Genomic DNA, 26,650 nt, shown 5'->3' on the forward strand with positions numbered 1-26,650 from the left:
TTGTACTGTCATTAATTTCTTTTATCAGTGCCTTACAGTTTTTAGAGTAAAGGTTTTTTGCCTCCTGAGGTAGATTTATTCCTAGATATTTTATTCTTTTTGATGTGATGGTAAATAACGTTGAGTAAACATGCTTTTTTAAAAAACAAAAGTAATCTTCTGTTCACTTTTGTACTGAAAGTCTTAATCCATGCAATAATACAAGAGCTAGGAATAAAATGCATGAAAAGGGAGGAAAAGATGAGATAAGGATGAAAATAACATTTTAAAAAATATTTATTTCACTGATGGCAGACAAAAGCCTATAGAGTTGTATGACTTAAAATACTGATTTACTGTTTGGTGATAATGTGATTTAAAGGTCTGGATCTGTATTAAATCTATTTTGCTTAGTTGTGAGAGCTGTTGCCACTGGGTGGAAAGCATACAGAAATATGTAAATTCAAATTGAAGAAAGGCAAAATAAGTTAAGCTGAATGAATCATAATACTCATTTTCCAGCCCATCTACCATTGTGCAACATGTATGAAATTCAGTTAATAAGTTTCTCTTTTCTCTGATGTCAATCAGAAGGTCTTACAAATTACTCAGAAGTTGTTACAGTTTTATATCCTTAAGAAATAGGTTTAAAATTAGTAAAAATTCTTCTTTTGAAAGACTTTTGAACAAGTTATAAAATCATGTTCCCCAATTTTTTTAATCTTTCAAGTATTAGATTTTTATATCATTTTCAGAAACAAAACAATGTAACAATGAAATATCCCAAAACAGCCATTTTTGGTCTTTCCATAGCATGAGTTTTTTTGAAAAATAGTTCCTCCCTCACTCATTACTAAAAGTCATCTTTACTTTGGAAGGGCAAATTAAGTTTATTTTTTCAAAAATGCCTACTTCTAGAACAATTTTGACAGCTACTTATCATCACAGAAAATTTCAGCAAATTACAACTTTGTCCTTAACCAGAAAATTCCATGTTTCATCTGTAAGTGGAGCCACTCTTCTAAGTACTTTGCTATGAAATAACCAGCAAATGCTCATTGCTGTGAAGATTTCCCAGGACATCCCTATGTTATTACAAAGTACTTTAAACATCACCTGTCTCGTAAAGGCCTTTTTAAAAAAATATCCAATTATTCATATTGATGACCTCCCACAGCCCATGTCGAGTTCTTACTTAAACTTCTTGTCTCTTATAACTTGCTAATACACGGTGCTGTGAATGAATTTCACATGTGGAGCTGTCTCTGAAACATTCTCCTTACGTGAATTTTTAGAAATTCACACCAAAATAACTGCTCCATTAATGATTACATGTACTCAGTCTTCCCGCACATTGGTATTATTAAAGCTCACAAATCTTCTCCAGTACATGTTTTCTGTAGAGGGCTCTCAGAGAAGCAGTTCTTCTTATACCTGTTATTGGAACAGAATCTAAAATATATCATAACTTCTATTAGGAACATCTGTACTTAATGCCGATGTATGTAGCGTACCTTCCATGTGGTGTGTTTTTTCTGACTTGCTTCTCAAAGTCATCAGTAGTGTTTTCTCTGCACTGTCAGTAATATTTGCTAATGGATGAACACATTTTGGTTTTTTGCTATATTGTTTCCCTGTATTATTTCAGTCACTTTAACCACATTTTTACAAGTATTTCTCATTGTCTTTATGTAAGGAACCTCAGAAGTGCCTTTATAAAGCTTGGAGAAATTTCATCCAGAGCTGGATTGATTAATGCATACCTTTAACCAGTTGCTCAAACAAAAATTATCAAAGTTTGTCTTCATGTCTCAGATGATGAGCTGTTTAAATGTCTTACAAATCTGGATGCTTTTAACTAGCACAATTTAGAACCTTGAGGTGAGCTTTGTTGTCAAGGAAGTTTGGTGTAAATAGATATTTCAAAAAGGTTTCTTGGTAGTTTTGAATTTTTAAGCTGTCTTCCGGTATAAATTAAATACCGAGTATTTTTGCATCAAAATGGATCTAACGAGAGCTAATGAGACGGATCAGGTCTGCCACTGTCTTGTTTGCTTGTTTTCGTATGATGACTATACGGGCACGTCTTGGATGTCCTGGAACCTGAAAAGGGGTGACAGGTGCTTTGTAGGAAGAAAATGGGTGACTGGAGCACCTCAGTTTGCTTTTCCCCTCCACTTATGCTGCCAGGTCCGTGATTGGCATATAAAATAGAGATTGAGAGTGTAGGCTCTGGAATCAGTGTCTGGGTGGAAGCTTGGCTCTCCCATCCACTAGCTAGATGGAATGCACTTCAACTCTCTGCATTTTGGTTTCCTCATCTGTAAAATGAAGATATTAATAGTAGTACACCTGATTATTGACTCCTTTCCCTCTTTCTCTATATCCAGCACATCAGATCTAGAAAGGTCTACCTTCAAAATATATCCACAATGTACCCAACGCCCCCCGACTCCCCCACCGCTAGGCAAAGCCGTCTCTTACCTAGAATAGCAGAGTAGCCCCCTAACCAGTCTTCTTGCTTCTACCGGTGTCTCTTGTATTCTGTTTTCCACGTAGCAGCCCAAGTAATTCTTTGTAAGTCAGAACCTGGCATTTCCCTGCTGGAACTTCCCAGCAGCTCCCCGAGCTGAGCTGAAGGCCATCGTCCTTTGCGCCGGCCTCCCACTCCCTCTGTGACCACGTTTCCTACCACGCTTGGCCCCTCTCACTCGGCTCCAGCGTGTCCGGCCTTACTGCTCTTTTTGGAAACAGCAAGCACGCTTCCACCTCCTGGTTCATGTTCTAACTGTCCCCTCTTGGAGGAGAATTCTTCCCCCAGGTGGCCACAGGGCTGGCGCTCTCCCCATTCGGTTCTCTTCAAAGGTTAACTTAGAACAGCGGTCTTCCTGACCTCTCAGTCCAAAAAAGTACTTCCCTTGGGACCACTTGCTGTGTCTTTCCCCACTGTATGTTCACCAATGGCACTTTCATACCTGAGATATTTCATATCGATAGCCTGCTTGTCTCTGTTCTGCCACTAGCCCAGTAGCTCTCAATCTGGGGTGATTTTGCCTCCCAAGGGACAATTTGGTGATGTCTGGAAACATAGGGGATTGTCACACTGGGGAAAAGGGGTGAGGTAAGGGATGCTGCTAAGCACCTAAAATGCTCAGGACACTCCGCAACAAAAAGTGATCTGGCCCCAGATGTCAGTACTGCTGAGGTCAGCAGCCCTGCTGTAGAATAGAAGTGGCGTGAGAGAAGGGACCCCATTTGTTGTCCCCCGTGTTGACTGTGCCTAGCATCGGAGGTGCACAGTGCACTTCTGTTAATTACGCAAACCCAGTGAGAGTGTGTAAAGCATGTAGCACCGAGTCTAACCATGGACCTCTTCCCTTTAGTATTGAATAGGTATTTATTGAGCTCTACAGCATTCCAGGCGCTGTGCTGACTTCTGAAGATACAGCAGTGAGCAAGGCATCCTACATCCTTGTTCTCGTTAAGGCTCCCTTTTAGTGGATGTTAATATTGATCATTTTTATCAATCTCATCATTTTTTATATCAGTCATCCAGGCATGACCTAGGGTTTGCCATGAGACTCTGTTTTGTTTTATTTTTTAATGTTATGCTTTTTATTTTCAGAAATTCTTTGAAAAACTTGGGAGAGTTTAGGTTTGCCAGAAGCAGCCTGGCGCAGTGTAAATAAGAACTGGAGAATTTGGAAGCAAACAGCCTAGGTTGATATTTGGGCTGTAGTGTTTAATATAGGTGTATCTTTCAAGATAGGCAAGGGTTTTCCTCAAGATTCTGCTGCAGTAACAAAGGACCCCAAATTCCCAGGCTTAACAACAGCAAGACATTAATTTTTTTTGTTCACATGTCCATGGCTGTGGCTCATTTTATTGACTAAAGCAAGTCACATGGCCAAGCCTGATGTGAATGGGTCACAGGAAAGGAAAGAGAATATTTGCAGACAATAGGAAAACAATTTGGTTTCTTCACCTTCAAAAGTAAGTCTAATTTTGTAAAATCTGTTTGTCAGGCTTTTGGTTGCAAATCACAGAACTATGACTCACACTGGCCTAAGAGAAAAGAGAATTTATTGCCTCACATAACCAGGCAGTCTGAAGGAGGCGTGGCTAATGATCTGAATGAGGTTGGTGTTCTCTCTCTCTCTCTCTCTTATCTCTTCCCCCCCCCTTTCCTTCTCCCTCCCTTCTTTGTTCCCATCTCTCTCTCCTCCCCGTCTTTACTGCTGCTTCCTTCTCTCTCTGTTGGATTTATTCTTCTACCATAGATAGTCCATCTATACATGGAGGGGAAGACCACTGGCAGCCCCTGAATCACATCCTTTCAGATACATGACTCAGGAAACAAGTAACTGTTTCTTCCACATCTACACTGAAAAAATTCCTGGGGAAGGATTTTGATTAGTCTAGCTGCCTCTCTGATCATCGGTATCTGAGGAGTGGGAGTGCTATGATTGCCTCGACCTAGGTCCCATGCCCACTTTTGTGGCTAGGGTGGGGGATACTGGATGTCATTGGCAGCCTCACCAGCATCACAGGATCAGAATAGGAGAGGAAGAATTTCCCAGAAATTCCCAAGAACTGGTCCTGCTCAGGTGAAATCAGCCAAAGACTCAAACACATACTTGCCTTGCTCTAAATAACATAAAGCATGCAAAAGGCTTTGTAAATTGTGAAGCATTGTCCAAATGCGAATTGCTGTTATTATTCCTTTCAAGTTGAATAAAAAGCTCCAATGGTAAATTAATGCTGGTGGCAGGCCAGTATTGTTCCACAGGCGTACTTAGGTAAAAGTAAAGTTGCAATAAATAGGCAAGGGGTTACCAGCAAATTGAGTAAGTCGGTGACAAAAGCTGTTTAGTGTGAAACCTGGAAATGGTGCTTGTTCCTTTGGGGTGAGGTTGCACCGGCCGGACAACAGCTATATGGTGATAATGTGATGAGTTCTACATTTGCTGAGAGCTGCTAGGTCCCTGGCTTGGTGCTAGGGGATGTTCTGGAAGAATAAGACACAGCCCTACCCTAGAGAAATGTTTCACTCCAAGCAGATCCCTGTACTCCAAATATGCAGATTAGGTCGAGGAAGGATCCGGACAAATTGACTGAATTTTTCACTTTTCCTCCTGATGCCTTGACAGCCTGTTTCTCATACCTACTGAATGCTATTTAATTCAATTCGTGTGCTTGAGGCAGCAGGCTCTGCATTGCAGCTGTGCAGAGTTTGTTTGCAAGGGCTTTTGCAGCAAGGCCAAAGGCAGGAAGCACGCTGCCGTGATACCCTGATGAATGCATCCCTTGGGAAGGAAGTGCCTTTATAATGAAGTCACCAAAGAAATCTTCATCAGTCCTTGGAAGCCCAGCAGCATCCATGTGTGAGTGCAACCAAAATACTTCCAAAATGACCCGGTTGCGGGTGCATGGGCCAACACTAGGCAGAATTTTTTAAAATCTCACAGCTGTGTCTCCAGGCACCATCGCTCTAGCCATCTCCCCATACACACACATGTACACGCACACTGCGTTCCCCCTGTGGTGAACCCAACTCCTCCTTCCAGCACCCAGTGCCTCCTTTGCCAGTCAAAACAGGGAAGGAGACATAATTGTCACTTTCCGTTGTTGTTTGATCAGCTGGGTTACTCTCGCATTACTGAATTTCACCTTCTCAATCACTTTGCATTTTTGAATTCTAACTATGGCTTTGAACTCTAACTGTGGTAAATGACAGCTTCTGAGAAAACAATTGTGTGTGTTGGGAGGGTGGGCAGGGTGTCTGGAATCACACTTAACCTTATTGTAACAACAGTCCTAAAGGTGAGTCTTCACAGCAAGAGGAGAGGACAGTGATATGGTCCCTCTCTCCATGAACCGCGTCTTCCCAGAGCCTTGATTGGCTGGGGCTTTGTCCCCCACCTGGTATCCAGAAAGGCCCATTCTCTTGATCTTGCCTCTATTTCAGGAACCAGAGCTGCCTCAGAGATAGTAAGGATTCACTGACAAATGTCCCACTTTGCTTTTCCTACATCCCCCGTGTATTAGTTTCCTAGGTCCTGCCATAACCAAGTACCATAGGCTGGGGGGTTTCCGCAACAGAACTCATTTTCTCACACTTCTGGAAGCAGGCGGTGCAAATCAGGCTGTCAGCAAGGCTGTTTTCTTCTGAGGCCTCTCTCCTTGGCTTGTAGATGGCTGTCTTCTCCCTGTGTCTTCCTGTGGACTTCTTTTCTGTGTGTCTGGGTCAGGCCCAGGGTCTCTGTCTCTGTGTGGATTAGGGCCCACTCTAATAACCTCATTTTAACTTAGTTACTTCTTTAAAGATCCTATGAGCAACTACAGCACACTCTGAGGTACAAGGGAGTTAGGACTCTAAGATACGGGTTTAGGATGGAGGGGACATAATTAGCCCATAACATCTCACCTCCATCCCCTTATCCTGGCTGGTGGCCTGGCCCCTTCCCCTTCCTTAACTGCCTAATCCAGGCAGGCTCCGCTGACCCAGCTCCCTAGTTGTCAGATGTGTGAAGCCAAAGAGGAAGAAAACTAAATGGTTCCCCGCCACCAAAAAAAGACAAAGACAAAGCCAAGAAGCCCTTGAGGTGAAACACTTGGCAGGTTTGAAACGGTCATCAGAAGCTGAAGTTTAGATCTGAGGAGTCAGGCAGACAGAGCGGACACGAATGAGGAACAAGAAACCAAGATGGCGACAAGAGGGCAGCAGAGGCAGCAGGAGAGCTGCTTCTAAAGCCAGTGGCGTGAGGATGGCGTGAATCCAGCTTTATGTGCTTTGTTAGAAGTCTGGGCTTTCTCCTCCTTGCCTTGCCATCTCCAGTTTGTGATTCTGTGACATTATACACGTCGTTTCCTGTATTCAAAATCCCCTTCCACCCCAGTGTTAACCTCCTAGCTTCTGCATGATCTTCCAGATTTTACCAACTTTTGATATAAAGCCTCCCTAATTCAGTACATTTTAATTTAGCTGCCATGTGACCCAGCTAGATATGAAGTTCCATGAGAATATTGACACATCTTACACTTTTTGAGTCCCTACAATTGTAAGTTCTCAACAAATGCTTATTGAATGAGTGTTTTGAATTGGTTACTCACAATCTTTCTTTGAATTCACTTGGTTTATGGGTCCCTTAAATCATTTTCATTCTGCCTTATCTGTAAGGAAGTCTATGGTGTTTAGCTCAATGCTTTCAGTAGTATAGGCAGCTTAGTGAAGTGGTTGTAAATGCAGGCTCTGGCACCAGGCTGCTTGGGTTTGAGGTCACTTTTTATTGGTTTGGTGACAGTATGGGTTTGCTGGGGCTGCTGTAACAATGTACCACAAACTGGGTGGCTTAAACACAAATTTATTGTCTCACAGTTCTGAGGGCTGAAGGTCTGAGTTCACGGTGTCAGCAGGGTTGGTTCCTTATGACGGTTCTGGGGGCAAACGTGGTCCACACCTCTCTCCTGGAATCTGCTGGTTTGCTGGCACTGTGAGCACTCCTCGGCTTACAGAAGCATCGCCTGGTGTCTGCATCAGCTTCACCTGGTGTTCTCTCTGCACCCGTGTCTATGTCCACATGTCCCTTTTTGACAAGGAGACGGTCGTACTGGATTAGGGGCCCACTCTACTTCAGTGATGTCAGCCTGATTTTACATCTGCAGCAACTCTATTTCCAAGTAAGGTCATATTTGGAGGTACTGGGGATTAGATTCAACCATATTAATTAAGGGGGGAGAGGCTCAATCAACCCATAATAGTGACCCTTGGCAAATTACTTAGTTTCATTTTTCACATTAGCAAAATAGAATAAAAACATAGCCTACCTTGTGAGATACCATGTGATTAAATGAATGAATATGTTAGGCACTTGAGAGAGTGCAGGACACAAGTAAGCAGTGCATCAGCATTAGCTGTTACCTTCGGCTGTGTATGTCTAGTTCGTTCGCTGACCTGCAGGGGGTGGGGCCTCTGCATGGGCAGATTTCATTGCTCTCCCATCATGTGTAGTGCACAGAGAGCAGAGCATTTTGTGCCTGATACGTGATCTTTGAACTGAGTTGGTTAAACCAAATGTAAGATATGGGCAATTCAGAGTGATACTGGGGCTGGAATTGAAAGTCTTTATGACTTTGTGAGATAGTGTGTTTGGTAGACTACACTTTATCATACCGTTCACGTAGCTGGGTCCCACAGGCTTGCCCTGGGAGGAAGTTGAAACCCATCCCATTTCTTGGTCTCTTCCTGAGCTTTCCTGCATTCTTAGACATGCTTAGGGACTTTGGTATTACATACACAAATGCTGTGGTTTGTCTCCAGGTATAGGGAGCGCATTCAGCCAGCCAGAGCATCTTACCTTTAGTTGTTGGCATAACTGAATGCTGCACTTCTGTGCTGCTTTACTCATTTGTGATTTTATCAGTGCAAGACAGGAAAAGGAAGGGAAGAGCAGTGTGCTATTTCTTCCTCAGGGGCCTGGGTGGGCCATCTGGCAATCTTTAAATCTGGGTGCCAGATTGAATAACATACTTTGGGTGACTTTTTAAATGTATTATTCAGGGGAGATGTTGTTTTAACCTCTGTGCTTCACACAACTTTCTGGCTGATGGGAATCTTTTCTCTCCTTTGCTTGAAAGTTTTATGGAACACAGCCCAGGAGAGACTAATAAATCAGCAGGAGAATTTGTCAGCTGGTCTGCATAGCAGCTAATGATGGGGAAGGTGGTTGAATTATTCTGGGTAGAGCCAGGACAAGGAAACGATGTGCAAGTTTCTGTCATTCAGCAAATCTATGATGCACAGTCTGGATCCTGACTGATACGGGAGCTTGGATCTTCCTCCTCTTCCAGCAGTAGATCACCTCCATGTGGGAGTCCAGGGACTGGAATGAGAAAATACTTGCGTGAAGAACAGTGACTTTAGCTTCTGGCCTTGACTGGGTTCCTTACTGGTTTCTTAAAATCGACAAGTCACATGACTTTTCTGCATCTCGGTGTCTTCTCCTGTGCAGTGAGGTTGTTGAACGATGACTGTGATGTCAGAGGTATCTTATGTGCTTTCCCTTCTTCCATCACGTTTTATAAACCCCAAGTCTTCTGTTTCCAGGCCAAATGGTTATAATCGCTCAGTTTCTGGCAACTTACTCTCTAATTACTGTCTTGGAGCTCAGTGCCCATGTTTGTGTATTCTAAATTGCATTGTCCCAAACTCAACTCAAGACTCAAATGAGAGCCTGAGTCTGTTCGATAAGCAAGTCATATGAAACAAGGGACCCAGGAGGTCCTCTGTTAATACTGAGAAATTATCTGAATGGCTCAGGTAAGAAGTGTCCCCACATGTAAGATAGAAGACTAGTGATCATCGTTGTGCATATATGTTAAAGGAAAGCTGTTTCTCTATTCACAACTCTCCTGACACCATGTGTGAGGGGTATTTTTCCCCCTATACCAACCAATTATCTAACTCTCTGGACACCAACTGGGTGTTATATAATTTAATTCCATTCGGAAGCTAAATAGTTAGGATCAGATTCCACAGGTTTAAGGGCTCAGTTTCACAAGACTGCCCTCACTTCAGACACCACTTGCAAGTGATGGGTGGACCCCCAGGGTACCCACACTTCTGTCCTTCTTGGCTACTAAGTCCGGGTTTCCTACAAACCCACTCAGTTTCAGTAATTTGCTAGAACAGCTCACAAAACTCAAGGAAACAGCTACTTACATTTATCAGTTTATCATAAAGAATATTGTAAAGGGTGCAGGTAAACAGCGAGAGGAAGAGGTACATAGGGTGAAATCCAGAATGCCAAATGCAGAGCTTCTGTCTCCAAGAAGTTGGGGTGTGATACCCTCCTGGCTGTGAGTATACTTACCAAACTGGAAGCTCTCTGAAACCCTTAGTTTAGGGATTTTTGTGGAGGCTTCATCACGTAGACATGATCGATTATTAGTAACCCCATCTCCAGCCCCTCTCCTCTCCTTAGAGGATGGGGGGGGGGGGGGCTCAAAGCTTCATGCTTCTAACTATAGCTGGATCTCTCTGGTGGCCGGCCCCCACCCATCCTGAAGCTATCCAGGAGCCCAACAGGAGTCGTCTCATTAGAACAAAGGATACTTCTGTCACCCAGGAAATTCCAAGGGATTTGGGAGCTCTGTGTCAGGAACCAGGGACAGGGATCAGATGTATTTCTTATTTTGTCACAGTGTCATTGCGAAGTCCTGGAGTGAAACAGAAATTGAGAGGATGGAGCGCAAAGAGGGGAAAGCACCCCCAACGTTTAGCTTAGGGCTTCATAGCAGGAGAACTGAGGTCACTGATAATTGACAGAAACAGACGAAGGGTCTTCCAGAAACAATTTGCCAGGTCACTTTTCAATCATGTCTTGCTAAAATGTTTCAAGGGGGTAACAAGTCAGTTAAGGCGCTAACTGACTGAGAATGGAATTTTCTTTGGCATGCTTAGCTGAGGCAACATGCAGTGTGGGATCATCTTGGGTGAAGGATGCTCTGTAAGGGTAGAGTGACCGGAGTCACTCTCCCCAAATTGTGACAATATTTCTCTGAAGCCAGAAGGCCTTGGATGTGGAAGAAGTTCTGAAACCTCCAGTCTTAGTGAGCAATCCCTGTGACAAAGTGGGTGGTGTGGAGAAGGAGGAAGAACATACATCACGACCAAGATTCTAAGAGTCTGTGATTTTTGAGAGTAGAGTAGATGTGTTTTGATGCAGACCTAGTGGCATCCCTACCGCCCTCAGTGTGTTTGTTCTATAAGTCCCTAATTATATGCACTCCATAGTGGAGTTCTGCAGGAGCTAACACTTCTTTAGGTGTATTTTTGGTTGTTGTAAATATTTCCATCCATTCATAACACTATTTGTATGACCTTTCAGAAATGTAATTTTTTTCATGAGCAGCCTTTTTTTTTTAGACTAGGTACTCTTCTTCTTAAGAGGGACCTGGAGAAAAGAAAATTCAGGGTGCCTTGGCTGCATCTTTGCAGCATACGCATTCTATCAGCTCTCAGCACGGGGGAGGAGGCGCGGTCTGCTGTCTCCAGAGTGCTGCAGAGCTGGCTGTGGATGGGGCTCTAGGTAGTCTCAGGCCCTGGTTGCTCTCGAAGCCAAGGATGGGTTAATTAGCTGGATTTCACACTTGAGGAGAAACCACTGAGGAGAAGAAACATTTGAGATTCGGTAAAACCTGAGATGATTTTTATACTCACATATTTGGTGGAAAATAAAATCCATATAATCCCAATTCCTTCATATTTAAATTGTTAAAATGGTTTGTCAAAATTATTTTATAGGCACATAAATTTTTTTTCAGTAGAGTTCCTCATGCTGTTTTGACCTATAACCAGTTTATTGGTATTGTTTTTATAACTTTTAAATCAGCAAAATCAAGAATATAATTTGTCAGTCATTTTGATATATTGAAAGCTCTAATTTCCAATAGTTCTTTGTTGTAAATGTTTAAATGACTTTTGCTCTTAAAAAAACTCAATTCAGTCAAGAGTTTCTTTAGTGACTTATCGCTAAAGAGAAACAGAGTAGCTTGATAGAATTATTTAATCATTTTGAATTTCAGTTTTCATATCTGTAAAGTGGAAATAATATAATGCCTTATTCACAATGTTGTGGAGTAGATATGAGATAATAAATGGGACACACTTTGTGAGAGATAAAGGTCTAATATTATTGAATTTACCAAAGCAAAGCCACCAAAATATAATCGTATAAATATATAATTAATTGCACAACCTAACTATAACCATAGTTACATAATCATGTAACTAAGTACTGTTGAGATATCTGCGCAGAGGAGGCAAATCAAAATTTAATTTTTGTATTCATATGCTAATAGTTAGCAGTTCTCTAACGCCCATAATTACACCGGAGATTCACAGCCCTGAAGATTGCTTATGGATGGAAGAAGTCTTCACTGGGGAAATGTACTCAGTTGTGTAAAGGGAGGTGTGAACAGAAGCAGAGACAGTTTACCCTACCACACAGGTCCTCTGCTACTGTGTGCTCCTTTGGCTCCCACAAGTAACCCACCTACAGATAGCCAAAGTGTGGAAATTGATCTGAGTTCTCACACTACATGGTTCTCTTGTGACTAACATGGTTGAGAGGCTCCTTGGGCTGATCAAGACAGCCAACATTTATTGGTTTGTTCATTTCTGTGTAGCCCAAAACCCAAATTAACACTGAAACACACAGGAGCTTTTTAAATCTCATGTAGAAGTCTGATGGTGGGAACCTAAGGCAGTGTGTCAGCTCCAAAAAATTGGAGAACCCCAGGCCTCCTGCATCTTCCTGCTCCTTTATCATGGTATATGGCTTATCTCCTGAAAGTCAGCTCTCTGTGCAGGATGGCTGCTGGAGCTTCAGCCAACAAATCCATGTTCCAGGCAGTAGGATGGATAAAGGAAGGACTCAAAAATGTCCTTCCCTAGCTTTTCTCCCTCATTTAAGAAAAATTCCTGGAAGTCCTCCCATCAAATTCATGCTCTCCTCTCATAGGCCAAAACTTAAGTCATTAGCTACACTTCTCTGTAAAAGAGGCTGGGAAACATAGTTTTTTAGTCATTATGTTGTTACCCATGGTAATATAGGCACTTTATTAGTAAGGTGAAAGGCAAGAATGGATTTGGATAGGCAACTAAGCAGTTGTCGCACAAAGTATAAGTGGTTGAGGCTTTCTGGGGAAAGCATAGGAAGGAAAACGTATGGTCAAGGAGGACTGCTGCCTGCTGACTCGACCAGCTGTCTACTTCTGCACTCTCACTCCTGGAAACTGATCGCTGAAAGCCTGGTTCACCCACGCCGGGTTGGGGGGGGGGACCAAGCAGGAGTAATAGGTAGCGTCTGCCGTGCGCTTGCTATTTGCCAAGCCATGTGTAATCGCTTTTCATGCATTACCTCATTGTCTTAGAGCAATCCATGCAGTAGATGCAGATATTATTCCTACTCTACTTACATGGAACTGAGGTGTGAGATTAATTCATTGGCCAAGACTACTAGGAAATAGAGAAGCAAAGATTTGAACTTAGGTCAGTTGTCTCAGAAGCAAGTACTCTTAACTACTGTGCTATATATACTACATCACACCTATAAGAGAAGGAAAAGCAAAGAGGAAGAAAGTCACAAAGAGGCAACAGAATAAATTAAGTCCCAGAACTAAAGTGAAAACTTGAATATTAAAATGCTGAAAGATAGTTTTTTAAAAAGATAGAAAGTCATGACTCTCATACAAATATTAAATGAACATATGACAAATATTTTATTTAACTTATTAATAGATAACAAGTAAGAAGTTAAACCTGTTCAAATGAGAAGTCAAAGAACCACATCTACAAGGCAATGAGAAATGGGGGAAAGAATGTACAAACAGATGCAAGACTGGTTCATCTATAGGGCAGTAATCATTTGCAGTCCACCAGAAACAATTCCTTTCCATTTCTAAAGACAAGAATTACTTGCAGTACCATCATTTTTTTGCAGAGTTGTAAAGTAGATCCAAGACTCTGAAAGAGAATGCTAGACAGGGCACTCAGTAACCTTCTTGTCCATTTAAAAATCTCATAATTTAAAACTTTCCCTGACATACCTAAATTATCCTCTTATTATCCTGTTACCAAATATGCCAGCATTTAAAGAGACATAAAGAATATTCCCCATAGTCCAAAGTAGACATGGCACCTACTGTCAGATACTTACAGTCCACAGGGGACAACCTACCTTCCAACAGAGGGCAAGTAGGCTGCCTAATAGAAAGTACAAAAATGCAACTCCCACCTCCCCCTCCACACACACAACTTGTACGCTGCTTCTATAGACATTGCAGATTTCTTAGTGCTTCTTTTATAACTTGGTCAAAGCATCCTTTCCAAGCTAGACAGCTTGTCTGCCTCCTTGATGTTCTTCCCCAGTTGCTGATTCTGGAACATCATCAGAGGGAAACAACTATGTGTATTAAAGTTGCCAGTATGTTTTTGTTGTTGTTGGCAGCTGAACTATAGGATTGGAGCATTTCCTTCATGAAAGCTTCGTGTGACTTCCTTCTGTCACCTTTGGAGATTCTGCAGTGATAAAGGAGTGCATAATCACTCAGTATAGAGAAGCTTCTGGACTCCTCAAACTCTGCCCTTAAGTCACTCCAAAGAGAAGCAGGAAGAAAAAGTCCCTCCTCTTTCCCTCTCCTTCCTGTCCTTCTGCATCTGTCACTCTGTCTCTCTCATTCTGTGTGCTGTCCTCTTTGCCCTGCCCCCTGGTTCTTGTTTACACGAGTTTTGCACTCTCATCTCTGTCTGGTTCCTCAAGGGGCCCATTTACTCTTTCATGGTATTAGATTTCAAAAGGCCCTGTTTTCTGCACACTGGTAATGAAGCAGTGACCCAAGTGGGGTCATATGCAGTGCTCAGCATTCACCTTGATGCAGGCAGGAGGCCGGTGTGCACTGTGGGAGGGAGAGGAAAGGGAGAGAGATAGTAACCCTAGGTGCTTCATCTTCAAGAAGCCGACCCATAATGCTCCTGTCTCCGATGATAGTTATGGGCGAAACTTGTTGAAGCACATTGATAGATCTAATCACTTCCCTCCAAGCCTGCCACTGCCTTGTAGCATGTCCTGGGGCTGGACACTTGTTTCCCAGTTATAAAATGATGGGTAAGTTAGTAAAGAACTTTAGCTTAAATACTCTGTTTAAGTAAACTAAAACCACTGATTTTTTTTTAATAGTAAGGTTAATATGACTTTTTAAAAATGTTTAAACAGATGCTCAGAATTATCCACTAAGAAATGAGGTTGCAAGGAGAGAATGGAAGAATTGGTTAGATGTTTTGTTTGGGGGAATAATGTTCACTACTGATTGACTGATTGACTGATTGAAATGTAGTTGATTTAGTGTTGTACTAGTTTTATATTCTGTTTTGTTTTCTTTTCCATTATGGTTTATTACAGGGTATTGAATATAATTCCCTCTGCTATACAGTAAATCCTTTTATAAATAGTAGTTTGTATGGTAAGTCTATTCCTAGTCTTTTGAGGACTCTCCATACTGTTTTCCACAGTGGCTGCACCAAACTGCATTCCTACCAGCAGTGTGGGAGGGTTCCCTTTTCTCCAGACCCTCTCCAGCATTTATAATTTGTAGACTTTCAATGATGGCCATTCTGACTGGTGTGAGGTGAGACCTCATTGTACTTTTGACTTGCATTTCTTTAATAATTAGTGATATTGAGCATGTTTTCATGTGCCTATTGGCCATCTATATGTCTTCTTTGGAGAAATGTCTATTTAGGTCTTCTGCCCATTTTTTTATTGGGTTATTTAATTTTTTGTTATTGAGTTATATGAGCTGCTTGTATATTCTGGAAATTAAGCCTTGTCAGTCATTGTTTGCAAATATTTTCTCCTGTTCTGTAAGTTGTCGTTTTGTTTATGGTTTCCTTCACTGTTTGTAAGTTTACTTAGGTCCCATCTGTTTATTTTTCCTTTCATTTCTGTTCCTTGGGACACTGACCTAGAAGAACATTGTGAAGATTTGTATCAAAAAATGTTTCCTTATGTTCTCTTCTAGGAGTTTAGGTGTCTTGTCTTATGTTTAGGTTTTAGCCATTTTGGGTTTATTTTTATATAATGTGAGGAAGTGTTCTAACTTCATTAATTTGCATGCAGTTATCCAGCTTTCCCAACACCATTTGCCAAAGAGGCTGTCTTTTGTCCATTATATAGTCTTGCCTTCCTTGTTGAAGGTCAGTTGACCATAAGTGGGTGAGTTTATTTCTGGGCTCTCTATTCTGTTCCATTGATCCAAGTCTGTTTTTCTGCCAGTACCACACTGTTTGTAGCTCTGTAGTATTGTCTGAAGTCTGGGAGAGTTATGCCCCCAGCTTCATTCTTTTTCTTCAGTATTGCTTTGGCAATTCTGGGGGGGGGGGCGGTTGTGTGTAATTTCATATAAACTTTAAGATTATTTGTTCTAGTTTTGTGGAAAATGTCCTGGGTAATTTGATAGAGATAACAGTAAATTTGTAAATTACCTTGTGTAGTATGGCCATATTAACAGTTTTAATTCTTACAATCCAAGAGCATGAGGTGTCTTTCCATTTCTTTAAATCATCTTTAATTTCATCTTCCTTAATCAGTGTTTTATATTTCTCCACATATAAGTCTTTCACCTCCTTGGTAAGCTTTATTCCTAAGTGTTTTGGTTTTTTATTCAAATTTAAAAGGGATCTTTTTCTTTTTACTTTTTCTGATATTTCATTATTAGTGTAAAGAAATGCAACAGATTGCTGTATGTTAATCGTATTCTGTTACTTTGCCCATTCTTTTGTCAGCTCTGGTTGTTTGTGTGTGGAGCCTTTAGGGTTTTCTATATATAGTATCATGTCATCTGCATCATACTGACAATTACCTCTTCCCTTCCGATTTGGATCTCTTTTATTTCTTTTCCTTGTCTAATTGCTATGGCTAGGACTTCCAGTACTATGTTGAGTAGAAATGGTGAGAGTACACATTTTTGTCTTGTTCCAGATTTTAGGGGGAAGGCTTTCTGCTTTTGACCATTGTTATGTTGGCTATGGGCTTGTCATAAGTAACTTTTAGTATGTTGAGATATGTTCCCTCTATACCTGCTTTGGTGAGAGTTTTTTATTATGAATAAATTTCATCAAATAATTTTTCTGCATCTGTTAATATGATCTTTTTTTTTCTTTTGTTGATGTGGTTTATCACATTGATTGATTTGCATATGTTGAACCATCTTCGTGACCCTGGGATGAATCTAGCTTGATCATGGTGTATGATCTTTTTTATGTATTGTTGGATTTAGTTTGCTAATATTTTGTTGAGAATTCTTGCATTTGTATTTATCAAAGATATTAGCCTGTAATTTTCTTTTTTGGCAGTGTCTTTCTCTGGTTTTGGTATCACGGTGATGGTGGCTTCATAGAATGAGTTTGGAAGTGCTCCCTCCTCTTCAGTCTTTTGGAAGAGTTTGAGGAGGATTGGTATAGGTTCTACTTTGTACATTTGGTAGAATTCCCCAGTAAAGCCATCTGGTCCTGGGCTTTTGTTTGCAGGGAAGTGTTGGGTTTGTTTAGGTTTTGGTTGCTGCTGTTGTTGTTTTTTAACAGATTCTTTTTCACTTCTAGTGATTGGTTTATTCAGATTATCTATTACTTCTTGATTCAGTTTTGGTGAACTATATGTTTCTAGAAACTTGTCCATTTCTTCTAGGAAGGTAGCCTATTTTTGTTTTATGGCTATAAAATCTCTCCTAAGGTTGGTTAATTTTTTTCAAAAAAATGATATCCTATGTTTCTTTTGGAGTCATTTGTTCTATTTGTTAATCTCCAATTTCTTCTTTCATGCCATTTATTTTCCTCCAGTGTCTGGAGATCCTTGTTTACTCACTGTCAGATGATGCATGAAGGACTAGGTTGCTTAACATAGGTAGTGCAATCTGAGTTCCCGATACACCTCTCCCTTAAGAGAGATAGCCGACCAAAGCCGTTGCTCAGTGAGGAAGATGTGTTGTCAGGTATGATTCCCTGCATGTGTACATGGATATGTGTATAGCTCACTGATAGCCTAGGGACCTGCACCACTGCTGAAATAAAGAGTTTTATCCTCAGGAATGGAACTTTGGATGGCACTGCCACATAGCTTTCTCCCCTCAGAGTCTTAAATTGGAATCCAGAGTTATCCCCAGCAATTCTGTGTTTCTCTTTCTGACTTTAATATCTACACAATGATCCCTACTAAGACATATTACAAAAACAGTGCTAAGAATGTTAGCCAGGGACAAAACCCAGTAAGCTCAGTCTCACAGAGTCCACCTAAGGTATATGGAAGGGATGGGAGGGTGGACATACTAGCCCAGCTGATAATCCCAGGGGCTCTTTTGCTTTTGGCATTTGCTGACTCAAACTTGGAATTTTCCTCCCAAACTTGGGATTTTCCTCCCCAACTCCCTTACAGGAAGCCTTCCTTAGCTCTGTTATTTAGGGGTTCCGAATAATGTACTCTGTTTTCTCCATCAATCCAATCCAATCTGCTTTCTATCTTCTAGAGTTCCCTCAAACTCTGTCCTCCCTTGCTAGCATTTTTTAATGTACATGCATGTTAAAGTTTCTTTCTTATTTATGTCATTTCCTGTATTTCTGAGGAATCTTAGAAAAGAGAAGGGGCAGATACAGTTGCTTAGATTCCTGATTTTATTAATATTTTTCTATAAGGAAAAATCACTTTGCTGTATTTATAAAAATAGTGCCTTGAAATAAATCAAGCCATTTAGAAATTTACAAAGAAAAAATTTAAATCACCTATAATAATTATTAATATTGGGGGTACAACATTTCAGACATTTTTCTATAAAAATATACAGAGAAAAGAATGGGTAGAGAGATTTAGTTTTAGGAAAATTAGATTATAGGATCTGTAGTATTTTAAATTAAAATGTTAAATCAAATTTTGTTGAATTTCACAGAAGAAAAAGAAACAAAATAGAAGAAGAGAAATGGCTTAACTTTCAATAAATTCTTCTTCACATAAAGAGAAATTGCTTCCTAAAGGATTCCTCTAAAGTTATGGAAAACATTAGAAATTGGAATTTTTTTAACCTCATGATAAAAATTTACTCCTTCCTATGAAAGAAATGAAATCATCAGCACTCTCATATCTCCTCCTTCCTCCTGTACCTTTTTTATATATTGTTTTTATAATGTCAAGGTGTAATGTCATTCTCTTTGAAATATAACCAAAAGTCATGTCACTTTTTAGTATTTGTTCTATAATTAAATGGATTAATTTCTAGACATTAGTCTTTTTAATATAGCTTCCTTATTACCAAATTCTTTATTTAATTCACATCTTAATTAGATGTTTTTTGTTTTTTAGGTTTTGGGTGTTTTTTTTTTTTCTTTGGCAAAGCAGTTTTTTGACAAAGGGCATATATGTTCTTTCATGTTGAAAATGTAAATATTACCTCCTCTAGATTTAACCTTATTTTGGTCACAATTTTTTTTCTTCTAAATTTTGTAAACACTGTCCCATTGTCTTCTTAAAATGAATATAACTGTAGAGCAGTCTAATGCCAGCCTGATTTTCTTTGACTTTTTTATTGTTTTTCTGAATGGGTGCCCAAGGAATTAATTCTTTTTTCTTTAAATCTAAAACTTTGAGCAGAATTTATTTCCATGTTGTTATTATTGCATGAAATTTTCTTATGACTGCTATGTATTTTTTCTGTTAACAGATTCAGTTTGTTTTCTTTCAGAGGAATTTTAATATACCTTTGAGTGATTTTTCCACTCCATTTTCCTGTTCTTCTGAGACATTAATTATTGCTATACTGCTTTGTTTTAATCTGTCTTCCATGTCTATTAGTTTCTTTCTGATTTCAGAAATCCTTTTGTCTTTTTAAATCTGCATTTATTATGATTAATCTCAAACTTTTCTTTTAGTTAAAAACATAATTTAAAATCTCCTATTATAAAATACTTTTGCCTACAAAAATAAAGATGAATATAAATATAAGGTATAAAGAATACTAACCAAAAAAACACATATATGTCTACAACCCAGTGTAACAACTGGAATAGTATAACTGTGTGCTAAAATTTCTATATGTTTCTCCCAAATTTCATGCCCTCCCTTCATTCCCAAAAGTTACCCACATCTTAGCATAAAAGAGTTTTAAAAAATAATTTAGTATATCCTAATCAGTACAGTTTACTTTTGAATACATTTACCTTTTTTAATAAAAGGAATCATACTGTATGTTCATCAGCAACCTCTTTCTTTTCCTCCTTAAAATTCTGCTTATGAAATTTATTTATGTTAACACATGTACCTCTAGGTCTTTCTTACTATTCAGTAGTATAGTATGGGTGTAAAACCATTTATTCATTCATTTCCCTGTCAGTAGTTACTTCCTGATTATTTAAAACTTTTACTTGATAATTACCAATATTATAATAAAATTTTAGTGCAGTTATCTTGTGCACATGTTCAAAAATTTCTCTAGAATTTAAATTTATAGGAAGTGTTATTTCTAAGTCATTGAAATCTTTAGTTTTACTGAATAATGCCAGATGGTTGTCCAAAATGGTCATTTATAATTTGAGTGTAATATGATCTCTTCCTGGATATTGGTTGTGTATTACTCTAGATACGATAGTTCTACTGAGTTTCATTTTTGGAAGAGTGGACTCTGAAATGACAGGCTAACATAAAAATATCTGTACTGAAATGTATCTCATATCTGAAATTAGCTGCTTTTGTGTCTTACAGGTATTATTGGTTGAGTTTATATCCTATTTTCAAGTATCTCTGTCAAGGAATTGTATTCAAACCTAGGATTTTCAAAAAACTATTTTTTTGTTTCTTAAAGATAAATCTATGAAAGATAAATAATCATTCAGGAAAAAAAAAAAAACCCTGCAAAGTATTCAAATAAGTTTGGATGTCTTTGATTTCACCAAACCAAACAGTTTTCTGCAGAGTTCCTAAAATCCTTTTTTATGCTAATGGACTCTGAATTTGTAAGAGGGATATGTATTATAAATATGTTCAAAAATTATTTGATCATGAAACCCCTTATGTTCATAGACTGGAATGTACTTTGAGGACATTTTGCTTTATCCTAATCATAAAATGTTGGGACTAAAAAGAGCCTAAAACAACCCAGTTTTAAACTCTCATTTTGCAAGGAGGGAAACTAAAATTTAGAGAGTTTAAGTGACTTCTCCAAGGTCACATAGCTCTTCAGTGGTAAAGGCGGGACTAGAATCTTTATCTTCAGTTTCTTGAGCTAGTATTCTTTGAATCTCATCAAAAATAAATGAAGTCACAAGATTCAGTGACCTGCAGGCAGGCCTGTTTTCTCACTTTCGTTTATGTAGTGTGTCCTTCTTTACCAGTGAGAATAGTGAGACTCACGTTCTTTCCTATGAACCCCAAATTGCCCTTCTGATGGCTCGTAACATCCTCTCTCTGAAGCCTTAGTAGGTCTCTGATCTTCGTGAGGGTTTGAGAATTTAGGATTATTTTCTGTAAAGTCTCAGTGTGGAGTATGTATCACATTGATTGTTACTTTTTTATGTATGCCATGATGCTAAAAATATTCACAGATACATGGTCTGAAACATAATACATGAAAAAAAAATTATGAAGTATTACTACAAAAAGTGTATTTTTTATAAACAGCGGTACACTCAGCCATCTACTAGGAAATATACCCTGCCTACCTTTGGATGATGGGAACACAGTGATTTTTTTACTTTCATGCCTTTGCTCATCTACATTTCTCTCTTTTAGTGAACACTTTTCTTTAATAGAAACAATGACAATAATTATTTAATACTTACATACCCCTTGAAATGCCTTACCTTGTTTTAGCCTCAAGCAGGCTTATGAAGTGGGCACTGCTTTTATTATTTTCATTATATAAGTGCTATTTTTAAATTCCAGATTTGAAGCTATTGGGAACTGGACAAGTTGATGCAGGCAAAAAGGAAAAGGTGTAAGTGAGACATATCTGGAAAGTATAAATAAGAAAACTTAGTAACTAATTGTGCGAAGCAACTGTGTATGCCTCCAGGATACTGAGGATTATGGCGTCAGTAACCAAGTTGGAATCAAGGAAATAAAAGAGTATACAAAAATTTTTGAGAAATAATTAGTTTTTAAGATGAAGCTGAAGTTGGCTCTTTTTGAGATTGAGGCAACAGAGTGGGTTGGTAGAAACGTCCCGGTGATAACCAGAGCTCAGGTGAGAGAGGAAACCTGAAGTTGTAGTTTGGACAGCCATTCATGGCAAGGCCGTGCTTACCGCTGTGTGGGTGAATGGGCTCTCCTGAGAAGAGAATGTACACAGAAAAGCAGGGCACCAAAAGCTTTGCCCTTCAGGCCTTTTCTCCTTAGAAAACTCTGAACTTGACTTTAATGTGGGGAGTGATTTTAGAATGGAATTCCACATGTCCTCGTGCCTGGGTAAATGTTGACAGTGGATGGCATGTTCAGATAGTTTTCTTCATTGTTTTTCTTTACATTAAAGATTGCTTGATTTCTTTGAAAGAATAAGTAGTCTAGTGTAGCCATTATGGAAAACAGTATGGAAATTCCTCAAAAAACTAAACATAGACTTATTGTATGATCCAGCAATCCCACTCCTGGGCATATATCCCAAGGGAACTCTAATTTGAAAAGATACATGCACCCCAAAGTTCATAGCAGCACTATATACTATAGCCAAGACATGGAAGCAACCTAAATGTCCACTGACAGATGACTGGATAAAGAAGCTGTGGTATATTTACACAATGGAATACTACTCAGCCATCAGCCATAAAAAAGAATAAAATAACGCCATTTGCAACAACATGGATGGACCTAGAGATCATCATTCTAAGTGAAGTAAGCCAGAAAGAGAAAGAAAAATACCATATGATATTTACTCATATATGGAATCTAAAAAAAAAAGAAAAAAGAGGACACTGATGAGTTCATCTGCAAAACAGAAACAGGCTTGCTGATATAGTAAACAATCTTATGGTTACTGGGGGAAAGAGGGTGAGAAGGCATAAATTTGGGAGTTAGAGATTTACAAATGTTAACCACTATATATAAAAATAGACAAAAAACATTTCTTCTGTATAGCACAGGGAACTATATTCAATATCTTATAATAACCTTTAATGAAAAAGTATGAGGGAGAGGGTATAGCTCAGAGGTAGAGCACATGCCTAAGCTAGCATGAGGTCCTGGGTTCAATCCCTAATACCTCTATTAAGAAAAATAAAAGCTAATTATTCCCCCCCACAAAAAAATGTATGCAGTGTTGTATGTCAGTTATATCTCAATAAAACTAGAAGGAAAAACATGATTTAAAAAAGAATATGAAAACAAATATATGTATTTTTTTTGTGCTGTGCTGTGCACCAGAAATTGACACATTGTAACTGACTATACTTCGATTAAAAAAAAGAGAGAGAAAGTATAAGTAGAAAAGACATTTAACAAGGTTACAGGGCACATGTGGGTGAGCAGTACCCTGGAGTTAAGGTGAAGGATACCCTAGCATAGGGAAGAAGTGATCAGAAATTGAGAAGTGCAACTCAGTCATGACGAATGCTTGGGGTAGTGCATTTAGGATGAAGAAGGGAATCACGTTACAAAAATACAAAATGGAGAGTCTCTGACTATATACAAATACAGTGAGCAAAGATCTAAGAGTCTCAGCAAACCACAACTTGAAAATGAATGTATTGTATATATTTTTGCCAATACATATAAGGTGTTTATTAGGAAATTTTTTTTCAGAGAGGAGCAAGGCATAAATGTAATGATGCAATCACCTTGTCATTTTTGGCATTTAGAGTAAATAATTAGAAATATAATGGCTATATTTTCTTCAAGTTCCCTCTTTTAAGAGAGTCCAAAGTTATTAAATAGAATACAGAGGATGTCAAAACTGAGTACGTAACTATAAAATGTACTTCTAAGAAAAGGCTAATGAATGTAGTATTATTCATTTTTGGAATCAAAATATCAGAGGATAATTTAATAAGGATCAGGATTATTAAGTTATGCAAGATTGTTGTACAGAGCCTTTGGGCATCTTTTTTGCCAGTAGAACAATGGGAAATAAGCTGAAGCCATTAATAACACCCCCCTAAAAGTACATGTGCCTGTGTACACACACGTACACAGACCACACATTTTCACACTTGTATAGAGTCTTGAAGGGTATACATCAAATTATCAATAGTTATTATTTGTATGTGGTATTGATTATAGGTATTTTTATTTGTTCCAAATCTGTATCTTCTAATTTATTTCTAGTAAAGATGAAATATTTGTGCAGGAAAAAATATTCTTATAGTATTTATGGAAGCAAGTATCTCACCTCCGTCCCATCCCTATCACCCTATCATCCCCTAAACTACAAAACACATTTTTCATAAGATTGTGTGTAACAATAGTACTGGTACCCTACTTTATCTTTTTCAGATGCTAGTGAAAAATAACCACCTTTCAGACAAGATCATTGTTTTGCCAGGGAAAATTGAAGAAATCTCACTTCCGGAGGCTGTGGATGTGATCATTTCAGAACCAATGGGATACATGCTGTTCAATGAAAGGATGCTAGAAAGTTACCTTCATTCCAAAAAGTGGCTGAAAGCAAATGGTGAGTTGGCCAATTCTTGGTTTAGGAAATAGGCTAACTTCTCCATAAAAGTTGCCGTCTTTTTTCCCCCACATTTAATCCTTGACAGAAAGGAGGAGAGAGCATTTCTACTACACCAATTCTTTGATTTTCGCTTCTTATTCTTCCATAATACATGAGCAGGTCTCCAGAAAACATTGATGGCGGTGTGCTGCATGGTATTCAGTATGGTATAGAGGACCAGTTCCGAGTTAGATAGTTTTGTCCTGGTTAAGTCATTTCTTTCCCCAGCAGTCTTGGCCTAACACTTGACCTTTTGACTTTGGTTCCTCATCTGTGTTATTGGAAGTAATCTCTAAAGCCCTTTCAAGTGTTGATCTTCTATAATGTGAGAAACTCTACAGCTCTCTCGTTTCATTTGTTGCTCCTACCATATTCTTTTCCTACTGTGTGTCTCTTTCCCTATGATTACTGCATATAATTGAGATAATACTACAAAGTCCAGTATTCTTTTTGTGCTTACCGAGTGTCTGTATGTGCTAAGCAATTTGCATAAATTATTTTATGAAAACCTTACAAAGTATCAATGATGGAGGTTTTTTATTTACCTGAAGGGTTAGTGCAGAGGTTCTTGGTGACTTTACACTCCTTTCCCCAGGGACATTGGGCAAACGTCTGAAGACGTTTTGAGGTGTCACAGCAGTTGGACGGGGTGCTACCAGCACCTACTGGGAGAGGCCATGGATGTCACTAAGCATCTTTCAAAGTGCAGGGCAGCCCCCGCACAACTCAAAGAGTTACCCAAACCCAAATGTCAGAGTGCCACAACTGAGACCTGGCTTCGCAGGAGGCACTATTTTGATCCCAACTCTTGAAGAGAAAACTGAAGCACCATGAGGGAAAGCAGCTTGGCAAGGGCACACGTCTAGTAAGTGACAGAGCAGGGATTTGACTCCACGGATCTGTCTGACCCTGAAGCCCGCACTCAGCTCCTGCACATCCACTAAATTTCCACCCTTCACCAGAGAGAGTGGACACATTCCAACAGCACGTTTCTTCCAATGAAGGCTTAGGAAGTAACTGGTCAGTCTTAACAGTTCTCTCTCTCATGAGAATTGCAGTTCCTTGCCCGTTTTACTTACTGTAAATGACCGCTGTTGCAGCACCTACCTTGACATCCAATGAAGACACACCAGCAAGCACAAGTACAACTCCTAGTCACCAGGTCACCCAGGATATGCATAGAAGTAAAGCCTGAAGTTCATCTGTAATTTCCTGTATGTTTCAAAATTTTAGGATTCAGAAATAGGCTTTAAAAAAAAACTCATGCAAAAATAAATAAACTTAGGCAAATATACCTAACGTCAAGAACTTTGTTAGCATTCCTATTATAAAACAATCCAAGATGATCTTGGAAGCCTTGTGTTCATGTGATAAAATTGGACTATGGGAGATGAAAGCAAAGGAACAAAGCTGCTTGGATTTCCTCCTCAGTACCTCCCAGAAAGAATTTTTATATTGTTTTCCAGATTTTTTTTTCAAATGGTGAAGTGCTTTCATATGATGAGGTTTTACACATAGTTAATCAACATGCATTTGTTGAGCTGCCCTCTAAGCCGAAAACTTAGACTTAATACCTGGGCATCCTTTTTCCCCAGACGTTTGAAATGGATATGAAATTTTATACTGGGCTATGTATCTTTAACTAGACAAGTAGAGATGAATACTGATTTCATTGGCTTTCTACCCAGTGTGTTCCTAGGGGGAGGATGATTGATTTTTTACTAATTATTTTTATTTTCCATCAAAATAAGACATCGTTTACAACATCAAATAATAATAAAAAGGCTTATAATGAGAAATAGTAACCCTCCGCCACATCTCTGCCTATCCTGAGACCGCTCCCCGAAGGCTATTCCTTCCAACTCTATTCTCTGTTGTTTCTATTATTTACCCACATATTTCTTTGTAAAATTATCATACTGCTGTTCTTGTCACTCTCTGGTTGAGAAGTTAGCTCTCCTGCATCACAGCTCATTCCCTTCTTGAGGCACCCACCCCCACCCCTATCCTCTCAATATGTTTCTACAGGTCTTCAATCCCTTATCCAATCCCTTAAGGCCTGATACATTTCAGAATTCCAAATCTGGAGGACTTTGGAAAGCCCGTAATACCATGTATTACTTAATACCTCCAGTAGGATCTGAGGCAGCACTCCATAATGAAACACATTATATTTCTGCAAAAAAACATGAATTTGGAGACCAAGTGGGATACATAAAGACTATAAACTCATGTCAGTTCAGGTCAGGTTTTACCATCAAATGACATTGCACACTTATGCAAATCTGTTGCTTTGCAAAGCTTTTTGGATTTCAGAACTTTTTAATATAAGGAAATATAGACAGATTATTATTTGGTTAAATCAATAATCAATGTTTACATTACAATGTCAATGTAAATATTGTTCAGTGCTGAGTCAGGTGGTGTA

The 26,650-nt window shown here is 39.1% G+C and overlaps 1 protein-coding gene across 2 annotated transcripts in view; it reads left to right on the forward strand.

Annotated features, from left to right (window-relative positions):
* LOC102528441 (histone-arginine methyltransferase CARM1-like) overlaps positions 1 to 26,650 on the forward strand; it is a 274,834-nt gene that overhangs the window by 209,778 nt on the left and 38,406 nt on the right. For both annotated transcript variants that reach the window (XM_072959540.1, XM_015242609.3), the window contains exon 6: positions 24,003 to 24,180. In XM_072959540.1, the coding sequence (XP_072815641.1) occupies positions 24,003 to 24,180 (178 nt within the window). The remainder of the gene's footprint in view (positions 1 to 24,002; positions 24,181 to 26,650) is intronic.

The sequence above is a fragment of the Vicugna pacos genome, chromosome 4 (assembly GCF_048564905.1).
Source record: "Vicugna pacos chromosome 4, VicPac4, whole genome shotgun sequence".
Lineage (NCBI taxonomy): Eukaryota > Metazoa > Chordata > Mammalia > Artiodactyla > Camelidae > Vicugna > Vicugna pacos.